This window comes from Rattus norvegicus, chromosome 18 (assembly GCF_036323735.1).
Source record: "Rattus norvegicus strain BN/NHsdMcwi chromosome 18, GRCr8, whole genome shotgun sequence".
In the NCBI taxonomy this organism is placed as follows: Eukaryota; Metazoa; Chordata; class Mammalia; order Rodentia; family Muridae; genus Rattus; species Rattus norvegicus.
Genome location: NC_086036.1, coordinates 48275453 through 48297813, shown reverse-complemented (window position 1 = coordinate 48297813; position 22361 = coordinate 48275453). Strand labels below are relative to the sequence as shown.

General features: G+C 40.4%; 1 protein-coding gene across 2 annotated transcripts; it reads right to left on the bottom strand.

The window, feature by feature from the left end:
- Positions 1-251: 251 nt before the first annotated feature.
- Positions 252-21708, bottom strand: Zfp475 (zinc finger protein 475). Of its 2 annotated transcripts, NM_001109125.1 has the most exons (4): positions 21553-21639; positions 5293-5337; positions 3370-3550; positions 260-423 (listed from the first exon to the last, which is right to left on the bottom strand). In NM_001109125.1, exons 3-4 carry the CDS (start codon positions 3542-3544, stop codon positions 272-274), a joined length of 327 nt encoding a protein of 108 aa, NP_001102595.1. In that variant the 5' UTR covers positions 3545-3550; positions 5293-5337; positions 21553-21639; the 3' UTR covers positions 260-271. The 2 variants fall into 2 exon arrangements, with proteins under 2 accessions (XP_038952972.1, NP_001102595.1); XM_039097044.1 differs by lacking the exon at positions 5293-5337 and having other exon boundaries at positions 252-423; positions 21553-21708.
- Between the last annotated feature and the right edge of the window lie 653 nt (positions 21709-22361).

The following is a 22361-nucleotide window of genomic DNA, read 5'->3' as shown; positions in this document are numbered from 1 at the left end:
AATCTGGCAACAATTGCCTGAGAAATGTCCTTTGGATAAAACTTCCAACTCTGATAAGAAGCAGCCTGCTAGTAATTCTTCCCGACACAAAGTGTGACAAGGTCCCCTAATAGCTGGAAATAACCTGGCCACCTCCACACAGAGCTGGTCCCTCCAGGCTTAGCCAGTGCTCCTTCAACTCCAGTTCTCCTGGCTTCCTCTCCCCGCCATCTCTTCGCCCTCATTTTGGAAGGCATTCACTTCTACAACTCTTGATGCTGAGGAAAGGGCTTTACTTGGAGGCTTTGGGTTTACAAGATCGCTGGTGAACAATTAGTCTGTCTGGCAGGAAGGTCCGCCCACAAAGGTTGCAGGGAACCAATTGGCTCTGGGCACTTGTCCAAGCGGCGTCATTTAAGGCGTCAAGATCGTAGAATCCTTTGGCTGCAAAGAGGAAGAAAAGAGGGAGGGGAAAATATTATATATATGAAAAGGAAAATAAAATGGTAAAATGGGTTAGTTTACAATCTCGGAAACCATATTCTACTGTTTATAGAAAACAGTCACAGGGAATACCTTTTGACTGGCGTTTTCAAGCAAATCATGTGACTTCGCCAGAACTTAATAAATAAATAGTAAATAGTGATGAGCATTCTTTCAGCTATGAACTGGAGGCTTTTTGTGTTTTGAATATTAAAAAGGGAAATGTAGTTTCTTGTTATGATATGCATTCTTCACTAATTATTAACATCTTTGCTTACACATTGTTATCTTGCAAATATAACTTTTGGCTCCTTTCTGTTGGTTATAAATACAAAACTTACAACGGGAAAAGAACTTGTGTTTGTATTTTCCTTCTACACAATAGTTCCATGGAATGTTTTTAGAGACCCAAACTGACAACTGAGAGTGAATTTAAAACGAATTATACTCTAAAAAAATATCATCTTTTCATGGCCATAACCACAGATGTTCTTTAACCAATTAAAGTGAAGAATGCAAAGAAAAGAAACTGAGGGGAAGAAGTACCCTTAATCAAACAAAAAGAGCTGAGAAATGTGTAATCTTCTTTGGCGGCACACGGGAGAGAAAGCATATGGCTTTATTTAGAGGAACAATGTGGGGTTTAACTTTAATAAGCCTTATTTAAATAGAATGACTTTAGTACATTAAATTGACTATGTCCCAAAATCTCTGAAACTAGGTCCCTCAAATGTGGCCAGGCACTCAAAATGGATCTGTTTTTATCATTGGCCAGTGTATGTTACTCCATTAAACATTAGACTACGTCCATGATTTCTATCTTAATGGTTCACACAACCATAACAATCCTTTAAATTCTTAGCATGCCTGCTTTTAATGGAGATTTCAACCCCATGCAGCCTGGTATTTCTCCTTTAGATAAAGCAAGTATCACTATTATATAAATCACAAATGTGTGTTGAAAGATTTGCTTTTCTTTGTGTGTGTGTGTGTGTGTGTGTGTGTGTGTGTGTGTGTGTGTGTGTGTATACACATGAATACATATGCCTTGGGGGCCAGAGATATTGGATGTGTTGTAGCTGGAGTTACAGGCAATTGTGAGCTGCCAGATATGGGTGCAAGGAAATGAATTCAGGTCCCTCCCCTGGAGGAACAATCTACGTACTTAATGGCTGAGCCATCTCTCCAGCACATGAATGTGCATTTTCAGTGCTTTAAAAACTCTGTAGAGTTAAGAGTAGCATTGACTTTTTCATTGCAACGTTTCTGTATAGACCTTTGACTGTGGGTCCAGGAAAAGAAGCATTGCACTGAGTGTGGGGGAAGAAATGCCAATTTTATTTATGTAGAGGAGAAAGGCACTTTCAGAGATAAAAGTAGCATGAAGCCAAGAGGAAAAGTGCAAGTAAGTGAAATGACAGGATCTAGCCATTCGCTAACAATGGCAAACACTCACTCCCCACACTCCCCAGGGATTGCCCATGATCATTCCCACTTTTTCTAGCCATATGGTGATAAAGATCAAGCAGAATAAGGGAAACAGAGAATTAAGGAAGATTATTTTGTGTGCCACGTCAGAAGTGCTGGGTAGACTCGCCAGAGTCAAATGCTATGATTTCAATGAGTGGAGAGTTCAGTTTTATTTTATTTTATTTTATTTTATTTTATTTTATTTTATGTGTATGGGTGCTTTGCTGCATATGTGTATGTGTACCACATGTGTGCATTATGCCAGAGGAGGTCTGAAGAGTGTGCTGGATCTCTAAGAACTAGAGTTATGGATGGTTGTGAGCTGCCATGTGGATGCTGGGAGCGAACTCTGGTCCTCCGCCAAGAGCAGTTCAGTGTTCTTTAGCTCTGAGTCATCCCTCCAGCCCCAGTATATTCTTTCTGAATTTCCTTTTCAGCCTTTAAGTCCCCTCTTGCCAAGGACTGTAAATAGCTCGGTTTCAATAGTATCTAGAACTGAAAGCAGCCTAGATGTCACTCCATGGGTTATCATCTCTTCCCAGATCACACTAGCCAATGAGAAACAGCCTGTGCAGTAGCTATGACAACGCAGGAAAAGAACACTGAAAGATACTTCTCTTAAAATATCCCATAAAGAATGAGGAAATCAAATGAAAAAAAAACCATCAATGATAGAACTATGATCATTGAAACTGAGTTGGAATGGCAATTATATAAATACATGTCTACCAATATAATTTGACATGTATTTTTCTTTTCTTAACTCTGTTCATACTCTGAGGAAACACAGCACTCTGTGAACCCTCATATGAGAAAGTACAGCTCCTCTTTCACTTGGGGTGAATAGCACCTTATAATACTGGCTGCAAAAATGAAATAAATAAAATTAAAAATAAAAATGTGAACATTCCATCCAGATGTCTAGCTTTCTGGTTTCCTTTGCATTCACTCAAACATATAACTCTCTCAGGCTAACTTTCTTGATGGCAACAGCAGCTGGATGGGGGCATCTCCCCTCTTTGTTCAGACAAGAAACACTTTTTTCAATTTTGTAACCTGACTAGTTAACCTGGTAGGCATCTTGAGTTTGGTGCTCAAGACACATTTATTTATAAATGAAACAAGTCTGTGAATATTCTCAAAAGTCTTTAAAGCTTTATGTTTTTAAAAAAGTATCATGCCTGAAAATATACAAAAGTCATTAGGAAAAAATGGTAAATTCTCATGGGTCCCTTTCACTGGGTGTTGCAGAACATAACATCTCTATCTGTCAGCCTCTGGAGATACCACTGACAGACATTCCATAATGGCTTTTAAAAATCAAATCTGACTTCATTCAAGACAGTGAGTGCTGCTGATTCCAGATGTTTGTTGAACTGTAAGAAAAAAAAATCTCTGAACTCATTCTTTTCCTCAACCCCTCCTGTAAGAACTCACCGGCAATGGTTCTGATTTCTGGTTTCCTGGGTTCTGGTCTTCTTAGCTCTTTAGGTAACAAATTGTTCTCATTATGCCACTTTTTCAGACATTGTGGCTCATGGATGCTAATAGATTTGGTCCCATATTCACGGCCACAGATGTAACAAACAACTGTCGGTGGACGCCTTATCATCGTTGGCTGAAAATAATATAACTCATTAGATAAAGTATGGAAAAGTTACAGTAAAATCAAGTAATATGGAAAGTCAACATTGTTAATTCCAATTATCAGAGCAAAGGAGATAGCTTAGTGATTAAGAGAACTGCTCTTGCAGAGGACCTAAATTCAGTTCCCAGAAGTCACACTTGTCTATAACTCCTTCTAAATTTCAAAGGCATGTGCAGGCAAACACCTGCGTGTGTGCACGCACACACTCACACACACACACACACACACACACACACAGAGGCGGGAGAGGGAGGGAGGGAGGGAGAGAGGGAGAGAAGGAGGAGGAGGAAGAAGAAGAAAGGAGGAGGAAGAGGGGGAGGAGGAGGAGGAGGAGGAGGAGGAGGAGGGAAAACTCCAACCATTTTGGTGAATTTAACTTCTTTGGCAGTTAAGAGATCAAACTATGCTGTTACATGAGTGGATATGACCTTGGAGGGGAATAAAGAAGCATTATCTGGATTGCATTCTCATTGTTTATAAGATTGATTGATCTTCTAATCCTTATGTCTGAGTGTAGTGCTGGGCAACACAATAGGAAGGGAGGCTAGAATTCTCCTGTCAGTAACATCAAGCTCTAATGTGTCAATATGTCTGAAATGAAGGTGCCATCGGAAAGCAGGAAACAGGCCTTTGCACACTCTCTCCTCAGCTTCTTTCTACTGCAAGTACCTGCACCTACTTTCTGAGTCTGGAGTATTATCCACCACAGGCAAGACCACCAATCACGTTGGTAGATGAATACCCAGCATCTTGTCTGTGATCTTCATTGCCAATAGACTGAATTTAGAATCACCCCAGAGACATACCTCTGAGTATGTCTTTGAGGGAACTTCCAAAGAGGTATGACTGATGTGGGAAGACACCCTATAGTAAATAGTATTTGGAATCCCATATGACAGCATAATGAGCCTCCAATTGGGAGATGAGAGTAGAAGGGTTTTCCACGCAGCCTGACGAACCTGAGTTGGACCCCTGGAACCCATACAAGGAGAGAATAAACTCCTGCAAGTTGTCTTCTGACCTTCATGTGCACATTGTGGCATTCCATGAGCATGTGAACACACACATACTCCAATAAACAAATAACTAAACAAACAAACAAACAAATTTCTAGATGATGGAACATAGAGCTGCAGGGACTGGTGTTTCCTGTGATTATTTTAGTGTTGCATTGGCCCGACCTTTGCTTGCGATTTCAGTTTCTTCCTTTTGGATAGGAATGTGTTTTCTGCCAATGTATAGTAGAAATGTGTGTCCGTTTTATTTTATGAGGACTCATGATTAAGGGATTGTCTTTAGTCTCTGATGGACTTTGACTTTGGCTTTTGGACAGCATCAAGACTGCTGTGATTCTTTATGAACTCTCCGTTATAGGAAAAGTAGGAGCCCTTGAGACTGGGCATGGAAGGGTATAGCTTAAAAGTAGCAGTGTCAAGTTGACATAGGATATGGTGGTCAATCCTCCTTGTCAACTCATTCAGACACCCCTGAGTGTGTCCTTGAAGAAGTTTCCAGTTGCTGCTGTGGTAAATGTACCCTCAAGTTACAGCCAAATCAACTCTCCATTAAACTGCTTCTTGTCAGGTATTTGATCACAACAACAATAAAAGTAGATCATGTAGATGAGAGTTGGTGGATAAATAAATCACTAAGGCTATAGCATACAGTTTTTCAGAAGTCTCTAATAAAATTGTTCCATATATGTTACATACTATATAAGTTTACTTCTTTCCCACATATCTCTTCCCATGGAATCTCTGCAGAAAGAAAAGTGGAGGCCACAAAATAACAACCTCATATTTTTTTTAATAATAAGAGAAAACAAAATTAACCTACTATAAAACAATGTCAATTCAGAATTTTAGTCTAGTAAAAATAGTCTTCAAAACAAGATTAAATAAAGATATTTTTGGCCAGAAGAACAGTTAAAGGATCCACTACTGATAGATTATTGAACCAAAATTTTTAAGAGAAGTTTTAAATTACAAAAGGAAATATCAACAAATAGTCTTGTTCTGTAAGAAGCAATGGGGGAATAATATAAAACACAAATAGGTCAGTCAATAAAATATGTTTTGAAGTATTCATAGTTTCACCATACAGAATACTCTTATTCTCTTAATCTATGTCTCTTAGTTAATGAACTTTTTAAGGTGAAAATATCTAAGACAGAGTTTGTATTGTACCTGTACAAACCAAGTGATAGTTGTCAATAATGCAGTGTGGAGCAAAAAAACAAAATAGATAAATATTAATTTGCTTATATTTTCTTGAAATAATTTTAAAATATGAATATTGTAAGTCAGAGGCATTTATTTTCACTTGTATAGTAACCACTAGTGCATGCAGGTGTGTTAAGGAGACACGAAAGTTGACAGGTGAGATGGAGAACCAAACATCAAACATGATGCATTAACTGAGCCACAAAGAAGGAAAGGTAATAAAAGAGAAACACCAACCCACTCAAACATGGTGATTGAGAGGATTAATAAAGGAAGACAGCTAGAAATAAAGCCAAATGTGTTGATAACTGGTCAGGGGCAGTATTGCTGTCACTGCCTACACTGATGCCTCTTCAGTATTCCTCAAACACCCCTGTTTTTTAAAACAATAATTACAGTAAATACAAATAGTCTAAGCAACAACTAAAGACATGCTGCTGGGCTCATACCCAATCTTAGGAAATGTGAGGAGGTTGAGTAGGAACATTGTCATGAGTTCAAGGCCAGCTCAAGCTACATAATGTGTTCTAGTCCAGCCTGTGCTAAAGAGGTAGACTCAGTCTCAAAAAGCCAGAAGAATTCAAATTAAAAGTAGTTAGAGTTATAGAGAACATATTTTCCACACTAAGAAAGGACAATATCCAACTTTGTTTTTATTACACTTTTATGAACACAACCATACAAATAGACTTCAAGTAAAAGAATGGGAAAAGTATTCCATGTGACCAGTTAGCAAACAGAAAAGCTGCCATGTCTTATGTTCCATGGAGGCAGCTTAGGTAGGTCGATAGGTGAGAGGCTGCACGGACATGGGGAGCTACGAGACCCGAGCTGAGATAGGGATTTTACTGTGATAGGAGATAGTCAGTAAGCCATAACTGTATGTCAGGGGTGTTAACCTGGTGGTGTGTGACTAGCAGGTCAACATGATTGTGACATCCAATAAATGGCTGTTCTGTAGACAAGGGCAGAACGGAACCAGATGCGGAAATATTTTATTCAGGAAGGTAACAGGACCAGAATGGGAGAAATGAAGAAACATAAACTGAAGGGAGAGGAAAAGATTGTGTTCTGGAGACTCAAGGAGACTGACATAGTCCTAGAATTTAGCCTCATTAAGCCTAGCCAAACCAGGAAACAGGCCTGTCATTCGATGTAAATGGTTTTTAGAACTATTCATTCAGAAAAGGATATTTTAAATAGCAAAATGCCATTAGAGCATGGAGACGTCATACAGGTAGAATGCCCATAATAAGAATATTGAAGCCACAGCTCCCTGCTCCCAAACCCTGTAGGAGAGAGAGCTCATCGCCCAGACAGGTGAGCACCCCTGAGACTGCACGGCAGGAGAGACTTCCAGTACTGCCCACCCTTGCCCACATCCCTGGCCCAAGAGGAAACTGTATAGGGCCTCTGGGAATGGGAAGAAAAGGGCACTCAAGCTGCAGGTGCCCTGCAGTCCAGACTGCTCCCAGATCTGAAGGGACCCAGTCAAACAGCTCCCTGTACCCAAATCCCATGGGAGGGAGGGCTGGACCTTCAGAGGGGCAGACATGCCTGGGAAGCCAGAGGAGACTACTCTTTACCCACATTTCTGACTCTAGAGGAAAACGCCTAACACCATCTGGGCCCCCTGTGCACAGGGACCTGAGAAAAGGCAGGGCAGGCCCTTCTGGTTGCTGCCCTCACGGAGAGCTGAAACCCAGCACCGAAGGGCGGCTTCAGGCCCGAGACCAGAGGAAAGACCAACTTTTCTGCTCCAAGTGACCTGCCTGGTGGACTCAGAACACATGCCCACAGGAACAGCTGAAGACCAGTAGACAGGAAAGACTACACGCCTGAAAGCAGAACACTCTGTTCCCATAACTGGCTGAAAGGGAACAGAAAAACAGGTCTACAGCACTCCTGACACACAGGCCTATAGGATAGTCTAGCCACTGTCAGAAATAGCAGAACAAGGTAACACCAGAGACAACCTAATGGCAAGAGGCAAGCGCAGGAACCCAAGCAACAGAAACCAAGACTACATGGCATCATCAGAGCCCAATTCTCCCACCAAAGCAAACACTGAATATTCAAACAGACCAGAAAAGCAAGATCTACATTTTAAAACACATTTGATCATGATAATGGAAGACTTTAAGAAAGACATAAAGAACTCCCTTAGAGAAATGCAGAAAAACACAAATAAACAAGTAGAAGCCTATAGAGAGGAAATGCAAAAATCCCTGAAAGAATTACAGGAAAACACAATCAAACACGTGAAGGAATGAAAAATGGAAATAGAAGCAATAAAGAAAGTACAAGGGGAGTCAACCCTGGATATAGAAAACCAAAGGAAGAGACACAAGAGACACAAATGCCAGCCCAGGTTACTGTATCCAGCAAAACTCTCAATTAACATAGATGGAGAAATCAAGATATTTCATGACAAAACCAAATTTACACAATATTTTTCTAGAAATCCAGCCCTACAAAGGATAATAAATGGTAAAGCCCAACACAAGTAGGCAAGCTACACCCTAGAAAAAGCAGGAAACTAATTGTTTTGCAACAAAACAAAGAGAAGACAAGCACACAAACATAATCTCCAAATACGAATATAACAGGAAGCAACAATCACTATTCCTTAATATCTCTCAATATCAATGGACTCAATTCCCCAATAAAAAGACAAAGATTAACAAACTGGATATGTAATGAGGACCCAGCATTTTGCTGCCTACAGGAAACACGCCTCAGAGACAAAGACAGACACTACCTCAGAGTGAAAGGCTGGAAAACAACTTTCCAAGCAAATGGTCAGAAGAAGCAAGCTGGAGTAGCCATTCTAATATCGAATAAAATCGATTTTCTACCAAAAGTCATCAAAAAAATGAGGAAGGACACTTCATATTCATCAAAGGAAAAATCCACCAAAATGAACTCTCAATCCTAAATATCTATGCTCCAAATACAAGGGCACTTACATACATAAAAGAAAACTTACAAAAGCTCAAAGCACACATTGCACTTCACACAATAATAGTAGGAGATTTCAACACCTCACTCTCATCAATGGACAGATCATGGAAACAGAAATTAAACAGAGACATAGACAGACTAAGAGAAGCCATGACCCAAATGGACTTAACAGATATTTATAGAACATTCTATCCTAAAACAAAAGGATATACCTTCTTCTTACCACCTCATGGTACTTTCTCCAAAATTGACCATATAATCAGTCATAAAATAGGCCTCAACAGATACAGAAAGATAGAAATAATCCCATGCTTCCTATCAGACCACCACGGGCTAAAGCTGGTCTTCAATAACAATAAGGGAAGAATGCCCACATATACGTGGAAGTTGAACAATGCTCTACTCAATGATAACCTGGTCAAGGAATAAAGAAAGAAAGAAATTAAAGAAGTCTTAGAATTTAATGAAAATGAAGGTACAACATACCCAAACTTATGGGACACAATGAAAGCTGTGCTAAGAGGAAAACCCATAGCTCTGAGTGCCAGCAGAAAGAAACAGGAGAGAGCATATATCAGCAGCTTGACAGCACAGCTAAAAGCTCTAGAACAAAAAGAAGCAATTACACCCAGGAGGAGTAGAAGGCAGGAAATAATCAAACTCAGAGCTGAAATCAACCAAGTAGAAAGAAAAAGGACCATACAAAGAATCAACAGAAGCAAAAGTTGGTTCTTTGAGAAAATCAACAAGATAGGTAAACCCTTAGCCAGACTAATGAGAGGACACAGAGAGTGTGTCCAAATTAACAAAATCAGAAAGGAAAAGGGAGACATAACAACAAAATCAGAGGAAGTTCAAAAAAGCATCAGATCCTACTACAAAAGCCTATATTCAACAAAACTTGAAAATCTGTAGGAAATGGACAATTTCCTAGACAGATACCAGGTACCAAAGTTAAATCAGGAACAGATAAACCATTTAAACAATCCCATAACTCCTAAAGAAATAGAAGCGGTCATTAAAGGTCTCCTAACCAAAAAGAGCCCAGGTCCAGAAGGGTTCAGTGCAGAATTCTATCAGACCTTCATAGAAGACCTCACACCATTACTATCCAAACTATTCCACAAAATTGACAATAATAGTCAATAAAATTCTTGCAAACCAAATCCAAGAGCACATCAAAACAATCATACATAATGATCAAGTAGCCTTCATCCCAGGTATGCAGGGATGGTTTAATATACAGAAAACCATCAACGTAATTCACTATATAAACAAACTGAAAGATAAAAATCACATGATCATTTCATTAGATGCTGAGAAAGCATTTGACAAAGTTCAACACCCCTTCATGATAAAAGTCGTGGAAGGAACAGGAATTCAAGGCCCATACCTAAACATAGTAAAGCTGTTCACAGCAAACCAGTAGCTAACATTAAACTAAATGGAGAGAAACTTGAAACAATCCCACTAAAATCAGGGACTAGACAACGCCACTCACTCTCTCCCTACTTATTCAATATAGTTCTCGAAGTCCTAGCCAGAGCAATCAGACAACAAAAGGAGATCAAAGGGATGCAGATTGGAAAGGAAGAAGTTAAAATATCACTATTTGCAGATGATATGATAGTATGTTTAAGTGATCCCAAAAGTTGCACCAGAGAACTACTACACCTGAAAAATACCTTCAGCAAAGTGGCTGGGTATAAAATTAACTCAAAGAAATCAGTAGCCTTCCTCTATACAAAAGAGAAACAAGCCGAGAAAGAAATTAGGGAAACGACATCCTTCATAATAGTACCAAATAATATAAAATATCTCAGTGTGACTTTAATCAGCAAGTGAAAGATCTGTATAAGAACTTCAAGCCTCTGAAGAAAGAAGTTGAAGAAGACCTCAGAAGATGGAAAAATCTCCCATGCTCATGGATTGGCAGGATTAATATAGTAAAAAATTGCCATTTTACCAAAAGCGACCTACAGATTCAATGCAATCCCCATCAAAATTCCAATCCAATTCTTCATAGAGTTAGACAGAACAATTTGCAAATTCATCTGGAATAACAAAAAACCCAGGATAGCTAAAACTATCCTCAACAATAAAAGGACTTCAGGGGGAATCACTATTCCTGAACTCAAGCAGTATTACAGAGCAATAGTGATTAAAAACTGTATGGTATTGGTACAGAGACAGGCAGATAGACCAGTGGAATAGAATTGAAGACACAGAAATGAACCCACACACCTATGGTCACTTGATTTTTGACAAAGGAGCCAAAATCATCCAACTGAAAAAGAGCATTTTCAGCAAATGGTGCTGGTTCTATTGGAGGTCAGCATGTAGAAGAATGCAAATCGGTCCATGCTTATCATCCTGTACAAAGCTTAAGTCCAAGTGGATCAAGGACCTCCATATCAAACCAGATACACACAAACTAATGGAAGAAAAAGTTGGGAAACATCTCAAACACATGGGCACTGGAGAAATTTTCCCGAACAAAACACCAATGGTTTATGCTCTAAGATCAAGAATTGACAAATGGAGTCTCATAAAACTACAAAGCTTCTGTAAGGCAAAGGACACTGTTATGAGGACAAAATGGTAACCAACAGATTGGGAAAAAGATCTTTACCAATCCTACAACTGATAGAGCACTCATATCCAAAATATACAAAGAACTCATGAAGTTAGACCGCAGGGAGACAAATAACCCTATTAAAAATGGGGTTCAGAGCTAAACAAAGAATTCACAGCTGAGGAATGCCGAATGACTGAGAAGCACCTAAAGAAATGTTCAACATCTTTAGTCATAAGGGAAATGCAAATCAAAACAACCCTGAGATTTCACCTCACACCAGTGAGAATGGCTAAGATCAAAAACTCAGGGGACAGCAAATGCTGGCGAGGATGTGGAGAAATAGGAACACTCCTCCATTGTTGGCGGGATTGCAGACTGGTACAACCATTCTGGAAATCAGTCTGGAGGTTCCTCAGAAAATTGGACATTGGGACCTGAGGACCCAGCTATACCTCTCTTGGGCATATACCCCAAAGTTGCTCCAACATATAACAAAGACACATGCTCCACTATGTTCATAGCAACCTTATTTATAATAGCCAGAAGCTGGAAAGAACCCAGATGCCCTTCAACAGAGGAATGGATACAGAAAAGTGGTACATCTACACAATGGAATATTACTCAGCTATCAAAAACAATGACTTCATGAAATTTATAGGCAAATGGATGGAACTGGAAAATATCATCCTGAGTGAGGTAACCCAATCACAGAAACACACACATGGTATGCACCCATTTACAAGTGGATATTAGCCCAAATGCTCAAATTACCCTAGATGCACAGAATACATGAAACTCAAGAAGGATGACCAAAATGCGAATGCTGCACTCCTTTAAAAGGGGAACAAGAGTACCCTTGGGAGGGAATAGGGAGGCAAAGTTTAGAACAGAGGCTGAAGGAACACTTATTCAGAAACTGCCCCACATGTGGCCCATACATATACAACCACCAAACTAGATAAGATGGATGAAGCAAAGAAGTGCAGGCTGACAGGAACCAAATGTAGATCTCTCCTGAGAGATACAGCCTGAATACAGCAAATACGTAGGCGAATGCCAGCAGCAAACCACTGAACTGAGAATGGGTCCCCTGTTGAAGGAATCAGGGAAAGGACTGAAAGAGCTTGAAGGGGCTTGACACCCCATATGAACAACAATGCCAACCAAACAGAGCTTCCAGGGACTAGGCCACTACCCAAAGACTATACATGGACTGACCCTGGACTCTGACCTCATAGGTAGCAATGAATAGCCTAGTAAGAGCACCAGTGGAAGGGGAAGCCCTTGTTACTGTCAAGACTGAACCCCCAGTGAATGGGATTGTTGGAGGGAGGTCGGTAATGGTGGGAGGATGGGGAGGGCAACACCCATATAGAAGGAGAGGGGGAGGGTTTAGGGGGATGTTGGCCTGGAAACTGGTAAAGGTAATAACAACTGAAATGTATATAAGAAATACTCAATTTAATAAAGATAGAGAAAAAATATTGAAAACATGAAACTATATGTAAAAAATTTACAGAGAAAGTTTTAAATTTTTAGTTTAGGAACTGAGTCACAGAGAGAAAAGCTCCATCTATAATTTTGGAGAAAACCCTGCCTCCTGGTCCAGCAAGGCAGAGTCATCACTCTGTAAAATGTTAAAGAAAACTGAATTGGGCCGGTGAGCAAATGATGTGAGATTTCTACTGGTTTACATGTCAGAGGGTAATGAGCAGCATTCGGCCCCGATGGAGGAGAAAAGGTAACGAAAAATCTAAAGCATGTTGATTCCCAGTACCAGCAAACCACAGAACCCTCAACTCAAAATCAGAGCTACGGGAGAGGAGAGCTTTCCTAAAGGATTGAAGGAAATGAAAGCTGAGTGGAATCAAGAAAGGTTCCTATGACAGCATGGTAAACCAGGGTCTTCCTCCACCATCAGTGAGAGATGGGATCGAGGGTGGATTGAAGATCAGAGGAAAGGGAAGGAAGAGGAGGAGGATGAAGTCAGAGGAAGGGAGTTGTAGGAAAATCAGGGTTGGGGAGTTCACAGAGAGGAACTTTATCTCCTGAGTAGTGTGATTTTCAGGGAATGAAGAGATTCAGATTTCTGAGACAGCAAGAATTAAAATGATATGATTGGGTATTGTGGAATGTAACAGTGATTCAATTAGAACTACTCCCCAACTAAAGCAAAAATAGAGTCACAAGAGATTCCAGTGACATTAAAGGCACCTTTGCTCAAATGTTCTTTAGTAGGACTGGGAGGCATGAAGAGAGAAACAACGTAAGTGAATGGTATTTTATCCTTTGGGGAATAAAACACGATAAAATAATGTATGTTTTTAGAATCAGCCTGCCTTAAATCACAGCTTTTGCGCAGCTTCTTAACGAAGAAAATGGAAAACAAGATCACAATAAAAAGTAAAGCAAAGCAAAGCAAAACAAAAGAAAAGAAAAGAAAAGAAAAAGAAGCCAGTATTATTTCTACCAGGAGCAAAATAGATTCTACAAGACTAAACAGCAAATGGTGAGGTCAGTTAAAACTGCAGTTGGAGTGAGTCCCTTAAATGTGGATTTTATCTGAGGTGTAATTTTTTATTGAGTACCAAACTACACCAGTAAACTGCATTCACCAAGGTAAGCAAGTGTTTGTTTCTCATGTTTTCATGCCATGTAGCATAACCCATGCAGAATGACTTGGGAAGCAGGGAATTCAAGACACAGAGAGGGTATAAAGCATAAACCATCATTTCTGAGACACCTCGGACACCTCGAGGTTCCCTACTCAGTCTTTTAGCGTTTATTCACTTGGAAGATTAATTAAATACAGGGCTTTCCATTGAAAAACATGAAGTTCATTTTACTCTAAGAAGAATGTAGTTATTAAGATTCCATATGGAATCTGGATCACAAGCCAAGCCCAGCACTGAACCAAGCATAGCAAGCAAAACAAATGGCAGGGTTCTGAAATGAAGACACTCACATCACATCATCATACAGGTTCCTTCGTAAGGGAAACTTGTGAATGAGCAGGCTGGCCCAAAGGCCAGAAGATACCCCGAGAACTGCAAAGAATGTGGGAGAAAATGAGTACAGTAAAAGGGAATGGCGTTCTCTATAACTCTTGAGAGCTTTCTCTATGCTGTATATTTGAGGTTGAACTTCAGTTGACCTGAAACATACTTCATAATCTTAGATGTAGCATCTTCTTGCTAAGGAATGCTACAGGCGGGTGCAGGAAAGCCATCTGTTGCTGAGGAGAAAACGCTCCCTAGTGGGTCTGAAGAGTGATAAGATAACTTGATTTATTTTTTCATTAACTTCACTATTGTTGGTCTGAAATTTCATGGAAGAATCGGTGGCTTGTGGTCAAAGCCATTACCCTGATGACTAGGGATTTAGTAGTTGAGTTCTTTCTTTGGCGTTTGCAGGCAGAGACGGATTTATATGCATGTGTCTGTGTGTGTGGTGGGGTTTGGGTGGTGGAGAGCAAGAAGAGACCCTACCCTGACAAAGCCAACCAAGTGCCCCCTCTTGCCCAATGTGCAACAGGCAGCATTGGATAACAGCATAACAGAGCAGGGCAGGGGCTGCGAAGGTTGTCTCCAGAGGTCACAGGAGGACAACAAGCCCTGTTCACATGGAGCTTGCCAGGGCCAGCCCACAGCTGGACTGTGAAATCAAAGGAAGGCAAAGAAAAACCCACAAGTCTGAACTCTGTACAGGACAAAGCACTGGAGTTAGTTTTCCCATCAACTTTTCGGACAGGACTGGTGGAGCTGACGTTTTCAAAGCGAATGTCTAGTTGGACATGAGCATTGTTCCGCTGTGAAGCACTTAAGTAAGAAATAGTCACTATGTAGGTGTGTCGATCAGGGTTCACCCTTCCCCTGCTCTAGTCCTTTCAGGCTAAATACAAACATAGATGCTTTAGAGAAAGTGTGTGTGTGTGTGTGTGTGTGTGTGTGTGTGTGTGTTTTAACTTGAATCCACTAACTTTTCATATGTTTTTAACCATTTTTTTGCCCACTGATAGAATTCTAATACTATTTTCCATGCAGCATCTTTTACTTTTTTGGTCATGTTTTGCCCCTCTCTGTTGGGCACACCTGACATTTGACAGTTTAGGTCAGGTTTGGTTAACACAGAGGCAAGTGAACATTTGGAACTTTTTCTTCCGATCAGTGTAGGTATAGCCTGCCTCCCATCCATTGCCTCGCCTTATACAATGAAAATTAATAGTTTTGATAGCACTATAAAGATAAGAGGGTAAAGATTAGGACCAATGGGGGAGTAGCTTAATGGAAAAGCTGAAGAGAATTATTGACAGAAGTGGAATAAATACGATAATTTCAGAGGCACTGTAGAGCATGGCCTCAGCATAGCTCAGTGTAAAGAAAACCATGGTGAAATGTGTGGCTCAATAGACAAGAGCTGCTGAAGGGCAGTCTTGAAGGAAACATTTGTCAGAAGGAAAAAAATAAGAGCAAAGTTACATGAGTCTAAGTAGAAGAGACCCTGAAAGTCAAATGGGAGTGCTTAGTTCTAATTTTAGTAGAGAATGAAATTATGCCACCTGTTACCTTCTTACACTAGCTTTATAGAAGACTAAGTGAACTTTTACAGTGTGAAAAGACAGGGTGCAGTATTACAGGATATTTAAGAGTGCACGACTCAAATATACAACTTTAAATTTTTTGTTTGGGTATGTACTTGTGTGTGTGTGTGTGTGTGTGTGTGTGTGTGTGTGTGTGTGCACATGCACGCGCGTTACTCCTATGAATCATGAGTCTGTGCTGCAGGCATGTACTATGCCAACGCATGTGGAAGTCACTTATGGCAGCTGATGCTCTCCTTCCGTCAACTGAGTCCCAGGGACTGAACTCAGGTTGTCAGGCTTGGTGGCAAGCACCTTTTACCTGCTGAGCCCTGTCACCAGCCTAGATTTGTTTCCTGTCATTGAAGCATTTTGTCTGTTCTTCATAAGGAGACCATTTCAGTGAGGCTATGCCAAGAAAACCACATCACAGTGCAAATAACATTCTTATTACTAAATGTGTATTCAAATTAAATGAAATACCAGATCACTCCCCCCACACAAGTAAGCCACAATTTATATGTTACTTGGAAACAAGCTTAAAAAACAGAGCTTTTCCATTCTTATCTGGGGGACTGTGTCATAACATCCCTGTATCAAAACAGCCCTACTCCTTGTGTTTACTTGAGTTCATTCATTAACCTAAAAGTAAAAAACAAACAAACAAAAACCTCACAAAAATAAAAACAAAAACAAAAAACCACCCAGGGGACCACAAAATGAGGTATCCTAAAAGAGAAGTAGAACGTAGACCTAAACCACAACTCCCAGCAGTCTAAAAGAAGACACACGTCTGCTTCCTCCCAAGCATTTGACTGGAATCATTAATCTGTGATGATACAAGTCAAAACATCTAAATTCAAAACAGCAGTGGCCACAAGAGAGGTAGACATGACAGTCCTGACCCTATCTCAAAACTGGGTTTTGAGCTGTCCTTTCTATCTTTGTGTATTTTGTCTTTCAGATGCAGCCTGACTCGTAACAGGCCCAGCTAGTCTATGACTATCTGGATTTAATCAATGATTTCCCAACTCCACAAAAGTCAGTAAGACAATGGTATTCTAAATAGTGATGGCGCCAATATGATTTGAGCAGAGAAAAGCAGAGGTGCCTGCTGGAGGCACAGCTGTGACTGATTCAAATGGTGCCTGCACCGAAGGCTGTGGAAGAAGGAAAGGACGGGCATCTCAGAGAGCCAACTGCTTGGAAATACTGTTGCTCTGGAAGTTGCTGTTGCCATGTGCCAGGCTCTGTGTAGGGAACAGAACCAAGAACTCTCTCTAGGCAGTGGATATAACCACACTGAACCCACTTTTCTTGGGAAATATTCTTTAACTCTGAGTGAATATCAGGCAGATGGATCCCCATTTGCCTATGCATAGCTCCTAACACATGAAATGGCTGAAGCAACAGAGGAAGGGAAGATAAGAAGGCTTCTGGTGAGTAGAGACTTCTATGCCCATTGATGTGTTTGAACTTGGGCCGATGATTTTGAGAACTGGTTTCCAGGCAAGAAACGATTTTAGATGGCTGAACTTTTGTGACCCTTTAAGCCTCATAAGATAGTTGGTGTTTGGCCTGTAAAAACAGCCTCCTGATCTAGAACAGTGAGTGGTTCTTAGTAACTCCCAACCATTAATTTGTTTTCGTTGCTACTTCATAACTGTAATTTTGCTACTGAATCAGAGTGTCTCAGTTCCTAAGGCTTCAGAAATATGTTCTTTCCAATGATCATGACCCACAGGCTGAGAATCACTGATTTAGAAACTTTTATAGTTCATCCAAATGGTGCCTGAAAGCAGAATGAGTGACAAAATATTCGAGCCCTTCTTCACTGTACATGGTCACATGAATCCCTTGGACATGCCCATTTAGTCTACCAGGTTCCAGACTGTCCTCTTTACAAGGACTCCAGAGACAGGCCTGCATCAGTATCCTTTAGACCTCAGATGGACCATAGTCCTTTCAGCTAATAGCATGCTCTAGTCCAGCAGTTCTCAATATTGGGATCAAATGACCCTTTCACAGGAGCATAAGACCATCAGAAAACAAGGATATTTATATATGATTCATAGCTAGCAAAATTACAGTTATGAAGTAGCAACAGAATAATTTTGCAGTTAAAGGTCACAACAATTTGGGGAACTGTATTAACGGGTCCCGGCATTAGGAAGGTTGAGAGGCAATACTTTAGTTGGTCAGCCCATTGTTCTCCATAGTTCACAAATTACTATAGTAAGGTCCTGCTCTCTAGGCTACAACAGACATTTACTTTTAGTGTCCACTGTGCAGCCTGATCTATCCCTGAAAGCATCTGAAGTGTGACTTTAAGCAGCTTATTCTTCCAATCCTTTGACCACCCTAATTAAAGTAATTGCCTAATATTTAATCTCTATGACATGATATATTGCGTTAGCACATCACTGGCTAAGAAAGATTTGTTATTTGTCCAAGGGCTTGGCTTTTTACCTGGAGTCTCCTAGAATTGGCAATTCAAAAGAATGAACCTCTGGTGGTGAACATAGAAAACCAAAACAAACGCAAGAATGAGTACCCTAAAGTCGCCTATAAATACAATAATGGCATGAACGTTATGGGGACGACCAAATGTTTTCTTACCGAATTTAATGCCTGCTTCACAGGCATTGTGGAGCCTGGTTGTGTAAATCTGCCAAGAATCCATGGATGGGGATCTCACAGTTCCCAGAGGCAAATTTATTATTATTATCATTATTATTATTATCATTATTTTGCTAAATAGATTTACTATCAAACTGTCCTCTAAATACATACCTCTTTATACATAAATAATAGTATAATAAAATCAGTAGGTTGCCTATACTGAATATAACATAAAACTTGATCTCAACTACAACAGAGGGTCATTTCTGTTTGGTTTACATTATGATTCATAACAGTATCAAAATTGCAGTTATGAAGTAGCAACAAAAATAATTTTGTAGTTGGAGGTTACCACAACATGGGAAACTATATTAAAGGACCACAGCATTAGGAAGGTTGAGAATCAGTGCTTTAGTTTGAAGCTCAGTGAAGTTTGAAGCTATCCTCAGGAACAAGAAGCTACTACACTAAGGGGTGAATTCGGTAAGAAAAACCATGACTTTGTTGTGTATCTGGGATCCTAAACCAAATCCTCTGTCTGTAGTCAATGGAGTACTATGTTCTGCCTTTAAGACAGGCATTGGGGTTGGGGATTTAGCTCAGTGGTAGAGCGCTTGCCTAGGAAGCACAAGGCCCTGGGTTCGGTCCCCAGCTCCGAAAAAAAAGAACCAAAAAGAAAAGACAGGCATTGGCTTTGAGAGAAACCAGCAGAGCTCCCTCCCATTTATGCTTCTGTTCTTTTGTCACGACTACCTTGAAAGTGCTTATACTACTCTCAAGTTCCTGTCCTCTTGGAACTCTCTCTCTCTCTCTCTCTCTCTCTCTCTCTCTCTGTGTGTGTGTGTGTGTGTGTGTGTGTGTGTGTGTGTGTGTGTCTCCCAGGGAAGCACTTTCCTAGGCAATTGCTTTGTGAGGAACAGAGAATGTCTTGACCTTTGACTTTTCTTTTATATGAATTCGCTTCTTTACAAAATGCAGACTTGTCTGAGGCATGAAGTTTCTCCCTCAAGATATTTTCTTCCTTCTCATATTGTGGTGCAGGAAATTTTGCTCCCTGATTACTGTAAGCTGGCAGGCCAATGACTGTCAGGGATTCACTTGTTTGAATCTCCCCTACATTGGGATTATAAACCTTCCCTACCACTTATGGTGGGGTTTTTTAAAACTGCATTTTGGAGATTGAATTAGAGCCTCATATTTATAAGGCAAGAGCTGTGCCAACCACATGAGCCATCTCCCAGCCAAGGGACAGAGTCTTGCTTAAACATTTTTTCCATTTTACCTTATTTGAGACTAAACATAAAACTGCCCTTACTATTGATACCTTAGAGGATATCGATATTTCTGGACAAATTCTTGCCCTAAAAATGATTTTCTTAGAATAATACTGATACAAGATGTCTTGGTGTTTTGTTTCTGAGCTCATCAGTTGGTTGACAGGCCTAACTCATGGTTAGGTGGCTTCTAGGTGACGGAGGAGGAAGCACAGAGGAGAACCCACAGGCAAGATGGCAGCTAAGCTATCCAGTGACCATAGAGGATGAGGAAGAAGGGATAGATAGTCCACCTGGACTTAGGTCAGAAAGTTGTTTCCATGACTGATTGTTTTTTATGGTTTAGATGCACAAGTCCCCAGCTCAGGGAATGTACTTAGAAGTAAACACAACAAACAAGCAGAGCCTACTATGTCAGATAGGCCAGAAATAATTCTAAGTTTAAGAGGCAAGCTTCTTTTAAAATTTTCCCATCATGGTGATGATTTGCTCTTGTTCCCCAAAGTGCCCCTATTTTACTTAATCTTGAAGTTGGGAGCAATACCTTTACGCTTTGGCATTCTCTAATTAAAGCCAGCCTGATATGTGTATGTTCCTCAGGACTTAAAGATGGGATCACGGTATTGGAGGCAGGTAACTGGACAAAAATGAGAAACTTATTTAAATCCTGTACTGGGCATTTGTTGAGTTATATTTTATACATAACACAACACAATTCTGAGAAAGGCCATAAAAAGATGCAATGACCAAGGAGAAGTGCTGTATAGATTAATGGCAATCGAGAGAAGAGAGCTCAAGTAAAGCTGTCTCCAGGCTCTCTGTCCAATCATACAGCAGAATTAGTGCCTTATGTTGATCAGTGACATGGCTGTTCATCAAGGACTCTGCCAGCATATACTCAACGACATTTGACGTGGTTCCAAATCTCATGGAGAAGAACTTAGCACTGATGCTGGGATTTGGATCAGTCATAATCATGTTCCAAACCACAGTCATTAGTGCACATTACTCAGAAATACAGATGCATGCATTTGAGGCTGGAAACAAGGAAATGGAGTAATGAAGAGTCAGGCTTATGGAGACATGGAAGATAGGTTAACATTTTATCATATTTTATTTATTGGGTGTGCATGCATGGACCAACTTGCAGGAGTTGGTTCTCTCTTTGTACCATGTGGGTCTCAGAGATAGAACTTGGCAGCAAACAACTTTACCCACTGAGCCATTTCACCAGCCCATAAACTTTTAAATAATGTAGCCATAGTATTGTCTTATTGAGTTTATGACTAAACAATATTCGGTGTGTGAGCATGTGATCCTATCCTCTCACAGGAGTAACATATAATTGACATGTACCCTTCTAAAGAATTAGCAAGCAAAATACAGGTATCCTGGTGCAAATCCTAGAAGGAGTATCCATCAGAGTCTTGCTAACTTCTGGCACAGTCTAAGGCAGATCTCTTATGTTTTAAATTATTATGTTATTACCATTTGTGTAGGTGTTATCCTTTAAATTTTTTATGAGTAACATATATAGTACATTTTCTGTTAAAAATTTAAAGTTCTTCCCAGTACACACACTTCACACATTTCACATCTGTCCACAGGTTCACCTGGCTTGGCTTTCAGAGCCAAGAATGGAGAGAGACAGAGAGAGACAGACAGAGAGAGAGAGAGAGAGAGAGAGAGAGAGAGAGAGAGAGAGAAGAAAAAGGAGCCAGCAGGACCATTACCTTATTGTTGCTCTTTGAACACCTGAGAGCCACGGGATCCTAGGATGCTGCCCTGATATGCGGGCATGGTTGGCCCCAAGGAAAGATGATCAAGCGCCACGTGGAGTTGGCCATTAAGTAGCCCAGCTGGCAGCAGCATCAAAAGGCACTTTATGAGGTAAGGCTGGCTTTCATGACATCAGCCCTGCTGAGCAGGTGGGCTGTAGCCACTGGAGATGACCAAGTGTGAGAACCATAGGCCACTTAATGTGTTATCTGCCATTTCCAAAAAGAGTCCCATGTCACTCTTGGATTTAGGGATAATAGAGGCAAAAAGTTCTAAGAGCCTTGGTCTTGACTTCAGGGACTCAGTTTAACAGAGGACACAAAGGGGACAAGCACTAAGGATACCCTTAGAGTTAGCCTCGATATTGAATTTAGAAAACATAAACAGATTGCAGCCCCTCCATCTTCCCACTGCTGGTGGATGCACTTGTTTTGTTTTTGTCTTTATTGTTTTCTGCATTCAACATCCTACTGGAATAAAGAAGTACCCATCTTATAAAAGAACTCTTCCCATGCACTGGCAATCCTAGGTCCTGGTGTCTACTTCTCTTGAGGGGTCTTACCTTTTCTGGTCACCTCAATTCACTTCTCCTCTCCACTGAATTGTTATTTTGGTCATTCATTGTAGTCTCAGTGCTTCTACGGTTTAATAAACCCCTACTTCTAAGTTATCCATTGATTTTCTCTTAGGCTAGAGAGCTTAATTTCTCAAAATATACCCACATGCTATAGCTCCAACATAATGAATGTGTCCCTTCCAATGT